Consider the following 5,670-nt stretch of genomic DNA (forward strand, 5'->3'; position numbering starts at 1 on the left):
TTCAGTAGGGGCTTATAGATGAATAAATTTGTTAAGGCAATATACAAAGTACAACATGAGATTTCTTAAGAAAGCCCTTCCTACTGTACTGTAGTCCAGCTCTGGATGTGCTGCTATTTAAGGTCTCACACGATTTGAGGTGCTTGTATACAATAGATTTATTTAAGAAAAACCTTACATATATAAATAGTATAATACCTTTCTTACAGCTCTTGAGGATTTTTGTTGATCTTGTGTTTTTTTGACAAGTTAACACACACTAAAGGATATCTAGAGACTCCTGACCCACACACACAAACACGCTCGCAGAGAAAGGAGGAGAGGGAGAGCACACATTGTCAAAATGTCAGCAGAGTGGGGGGAAACCGAGAGTTTAAATGCACCCAAAAAAAAAGTGGTTTCTGGTTAAGCTTTGGCCTAATAAAAGGTGGCGTTTGGAGGCTAGTTCAGTATGTTTCTGCTTCGTTTACCCCCATTGATTTATTCCAGGTCGACATCTTCTTTAGAGTTTGTTTGTGCAGGACAGTCACTGAGGACAGACTCGGGGTTGTCAGGGTGATCCTTGTTCACTAAATGCTCTTTTTTGTCTGCGTCGACAGGCGTGGTGAGTTGTGGACTGTGTTCGTGAGCAAAACTCGACTCGCTGCAAATGACAGAGGTCTGTTTGCCCGTGGAAAAGGCGGCCCTGGACGGGCTCATGTGCGGTGAACTTGTCCTTTTCTCCGATCCCACCTGTCCCTTTTGTGTGGCGTCCGCAGCGTCCGGCGAGCTGCTCCTACATCCCGCAGAGCTCGCGGAGACGCTGCAGCGCGCGTTGGGCGGGTTTCGGTCCGCCGGGGTGTCACTGTCACAGTTCACAGCTGTCGTTGTCTTCAGAGCAGTTTGAGGAACAATGAATCCAAGCGGCTGTGTGATGGGGTAGAGAAGGAAGTGTCCCTTCCCTATCAAAGGCCGTGAGGACGGTAAGGCAGCGGGGCTGCGTCTCGGTCTGGAGTCCGAAAGGAGGCTTTCGACGCTAAAAGGGTTGAGTTTCTGCAAGCTGGAGGCTCTGCTGCTGTTGTTGTTGTTGGAGCACAGGCTTGACCGGTGGCTGGGGTCGGGTGAGTCCAGCTCGGATCCACCAGCATCCCGGTCGAAGTGTCTTTGGTTTTGGGTCTGGTGAGGGTGAGGTGATTGGTCGCAGCTCGACTGGTTTCCCCCCACGGAGTCAAAGGGTGGGCAAGTGTTGTGGTCACTGTCGGTTACATGTGACACCCCGCTGTCGCTGTCTGATCCTGGAGTGTAAAATAAATCCCCAGAAGCGAGCTTGTTCTGGGACTTGAGCAGCCGGCGCTCCTGCTTTCGCTTCTTTTTCTCCAGCCTGTCCAGCTCTCTCCGGGCGATCTCCTCCGGGTCCATGGGCTCCCCGCTGCAGGTGGTGGGGTGGGCGTTGTGAGCAGGTCGACCCGGACCTTTCTTTGTGTTTTCTTTTTTCCGCCATTTGGCTCTGCGATTCTGAAACCAGACCTACGGAGGATAAAGAAAAAAATAAACAAAAATAATATAAATAAAAAGTGCAAACGTGGGAGTGGGATCAGCTACTGCCATTGCGAGGGTCAAATTAATTAGGACCAAATTTGTCAGTGTCTTAACAATATGGTAATTAAGCATACAGTCTTGCTCTTTCTGTTTGGATTGCAGGCCTTTTAATTAGGCCTTAGATCAAAATGTAGTACATCAAACAAATAAAAGTTTGGATGAAATAAACAAAGAAATCTTCTTTTTTTTACAAAACAGAAAAATAGATAGTTGCAAGCCTTTAGAAATATATTTTTTTCCATACTAAACTATGCACTTAGATGAAACTTTACAGTTTCCCAGTACATATAGCTATATATGTGTGTGTGTGTGTATATATATATATATATATATATATATAAATATATATATATATATATATATATATATATATATACATCCAACTATATATAGTTAGGGATAGATATATTTATCTCTATATATATTTACGATCTATATATAGAGAGATGATCAAATATTACATATTTTTGTTCCACTAATCAAACTTCAAGAACATTGTAAACAAAAAGTCCAGAGTAAAAGTTTTTGTTCATATAAACAAAAAATATCATGCAAATGTTTCTTTTAAAAAAAGTTAGAAATGACATATTTTTGCTTCATAAAAATGACCTTAAAATACATTTATTTGACTCATTTATGCACACATTCCTCAATTAGGCCTACATATCCTAATAATTTATATATATATATATATACTGTATATATATTTATAGGTTTATAACAATGAAATATTTGTCCATGCCACTTAAATACATATTTACAGTATGTCACTGTAACACACGATTGAAAACAAGCATTTGCTACGGATAAATCGGAAAGTAAACAAACGTGTGAGACAACACAAACTGGCTCCAAATTACAAAGCTATAAGGTGAGTAAATATTTACCTGAACCCTTGATTCTATCAAGTCCAACCGGAGAGCCAGAGCCTCCCTCATGAACACGTCCGGGTAGTGACTCTCATTAAAAGCCTTTTCTAATTCCTCCAGCTGCCAACCAGTGAAATTCGTGCGAGTTCTTCTTCTCTTGCAGCCAGGACTATCTTTGTCTGGGTCCCCCGAGTCTGACAGCAGAACACATTTAAACAAAGGATACACATTAAGAAATAAACAAGCACACGCATTTTGCTATCATTGGAGCAGACTTTGTTCCATGCAGCTGATTTGGCAAAGTTTAGAGGTGAAGGCGATGCTCTCATTGGAAAGGTTGCAGGGGTGCACACATGCAGGCTGCAGCCTCTCCAGCCACCCGCCCCCCTCATGAAGAGGGGAGCTCTGGATGTAAACATAAACTATCTTTTTTTTTTTTTTTTTTTTTTTCAAGTATTGATGTTACAGAATCATTGTTTCTCCTTTGATGCACGTTCGGCTTTCGAAATGGAAATGAAGTGGGAGGCGAGGACCACACGTTTACGCGCGCTGGAGGTTCGTCTTAATTGCTTTTTTAAACCCACGGCGAAGATAACTTGTCGCAATATCCTGTCTTTGTTTCTTTATGTTTTCGTCTTTGAGCAACTAGCCAACCTTGAGGAGAGGTTATTGTGCTGTATACAATGTGGCTTACCTGTCAGCTTGTACTGCTGATTATCTCCATTCATCCCGCAGCCCGAAGACAAGAGGGGGTTGGAATTACCCACCGAAGCCGTACACGAGCCATTAAGTAATCCGTCTATTGAGAAAGGAACCGCAGACGCAGATTGAAGTTGATGCCCTGCTAATTCGTAAACGTGATGGTGGCTGAGATGGTACGGGAAGCCCACCATCCCGCCGAGAGAGCCTCCGAACTGGGCGTGAGGTGGATCCAGTATCCTGCTGTCCATCATCCCGCAGGCAAAAGGAAACGACGTCTGGAGGCCGGTGATGGGAATTTAAAAAGCATGCAGCGAGTGTGGCCAACGAGTAGGGGACATGATGTGAAGGGAGGGATGAGCTGTACTTTATCCACATGAACCTCCCAATAATTAGCCCAGGCTCTGGGAATATGAGATCCAATGAGAAGCAGTAATGGATGCTGACGTCAGAGACGCGCTCTGTAAACGCTCCCCGTATCGATTGCTAATTAAAGCTGACATCCACCTCAATAAACAATATCAGAGCTGTCACAACAAGACAGGAGGGCTTTGATAAGAACTACATCGCGACTACACGGGGGACCCACCGGGAGGAAGGGCTCACTGAATCCCGGGAACAGAGGGCTACAGGCGGATATAGCAGGCCAGAAGCTCCAGGACTTTCCCCCCACATTACCTGCTAATGTATGAATATTAGACAAGATTAAACAAAAGTGTTGATATCTTACAGAGTTGGGGCTTTTACTCCCCTTTCTTACTTTTTACACATTGGCAAGCAGAGAAAAAAAAATCAAAGCTACAAAAAAAGGAAAAAAAAGTCCTTTTTCCAGGGACAGTTTCCAGTCCTTTTCCCGAGAATCGGGGGATAAGACAGAGCTTGTCTTATCCCCGAGTCCCACTTTGGCAAACGCCTGGTCAAGATTGAACCCCAAACTATCTACGGATCATCATTTAAATCCATAAAACCTTTACAGGAGGACATATTCACCTGCAGGGCATACAAGACACTGAGTGATGAAGGAATTATGGGTGTATTTAAAGGCACAAAGCTAAAGTAAAAATCAAATATTTTTACTGGAACAAGTTAACGCTTGAATTATAAAGGCTGTGTCACATGAATAAAACACACGACTATACGTAATGGGGGGTGATAAAAGAGATTAGAATACAATAGGGAAATAATAATGATACTCTTCACTATTGACTTTCAACGTTTCATGTAAGGAAACAAAATCGAAAAGCTCCTCTACTTGTGCAACCCCATGCACTCAATATGTGACCGCCGGAATCCTATCTGCTCATTAGGTTTCCAAATAATTAATTCGACTTTATTTATCCCAAGTCTGGCGCTGTCATAATGTTAATCAGAGTTGAAATTTCGCACCCCACTCATTCCCTGACCCTTGGCACCCGGATTGGCATGTTGTAATAACCTGAATCTCTCAACAGAAGCTGCGATAATTGTTACCCTATTAGCATGCAAATTGTTTAATTAATATTATTATGGGGAAGTATATAATCCGCTCGTCACTTGACCCCCAAGCCCAAATAACAGCCCTCTGTATTTCAGTGTGTAGCCCTCCATTTTAATGAACTCCTCAGAAATGATCTCGCCCATTTATCCATCTTCCTCTTTAGCAGCAGTGGGCTTGTCTTTGAAGCGTGCTCTCTTTGTATTTTAACTTTCATTTCAACACACACACGGACACGATCTTATGAATAATTCCTCCCCTTTCATTTCTTTTTGAACATGTAAAATTCAATAATTGCTTTCCGTCAATTCTAACTATATATATATATATATACATATATATAAGCCATGCAGTCCCCCAACTTGGGCGCACACAGGAGCTCAGAGAAAAGCAGCCCTTGACACAGTCTCCAGAGACGTTGCATTTAAATCCGTTTTTCTACAACGGGTGACATTGTCAGATTCTAGCTTTAATTAACCCGATAATAAGGCGAACAAGGCCAGCATTCAGCCGCGATGCTGTCTTGCCTTGTTACCTTTTGAAGACTGGCCCCTTTGGCAGCTGTTCAAAGTAAAAAAATAACAATAAAAAACAACAACAACATTTTTTCCTCATGTTGGGCTGTCGTAGCAGGATACGTCACTGCATTTTGTAGATCTGAATCCATAAGAGTGCATCACTAATGGACTAATTGATTAACTCTCTATGCAAGGAGATACATTCCAGGACAAACCAATGGAGACTAGCAAAGATACAAAGACACATTTGAGCGTTTATCCTTTTTTACAATAGATGCTTAACAAGTCACGTCACTTCATAAGGGACACATCATACCTGCATGTGTAAACCTAAAATCTAAGCTGTTGGGATTATGAATAAAATAGAAAGCAACTTGCACTTTCTATAAGAAAACATTAACATAACACGATATTTTCAGATATTTGGTGTTCCTTCTGGCTGTTTTTCAACTCAAGTCTTGGCCCTTTGTAACCCTTCACCTCAAGCACAGTTTGGCTGATAAAAAAGGCCCCTCCATCCATGAGAGATGCA

The 5,670-nt window shown here is 42.3% G+C and overlaps 1 protein-coding gene across 1 annotated transcript; it reads right to left on the bottom strand.

The window, feature by feature from the left end:
* Window positions 1-203: 203 nt before the first annotated feature.
* On the bottom strand, window positions 204-3,469 carry uncx (UNC homeobox). The gene is made up of 3 exons (XM_075454152.1): window positions 3,142-3,469; window positions 2,466-2,641; window positions 204-1,506 (listed from the first exon to the last, which is right to left on the bottom strand). The coding sequence occupies exons 1-3, from the start codon at window positions 3,398-3,400 to the stop codon at window positions 481-483; spliced, it is 1,461 nt and encodes a 486-aa protein (XP_075310267.1). The 5' UTR covers window positions 3,401-3,469; the 3' UTR covers window positions 204-480.
* Window positions 3,470-5,670: the final 2,201 nt, after the last annotated feature.

Source organism: Odontesthes bonariensis, chromosome 21 (assembly GCF_027942865.1).
Source record: "Odontesthes bonariensis isolate fOdoBon6 chromosome 21, fOdoBon6.hap1, whole genome shotgun sequence".
NCBI classification, from domain to species: Eukaryota; Metazoa; Chordata; class Actinopteri; order Atheriniformes; family Atherinopsidae; genus Odontesthes; species Odontesthes bonariensis.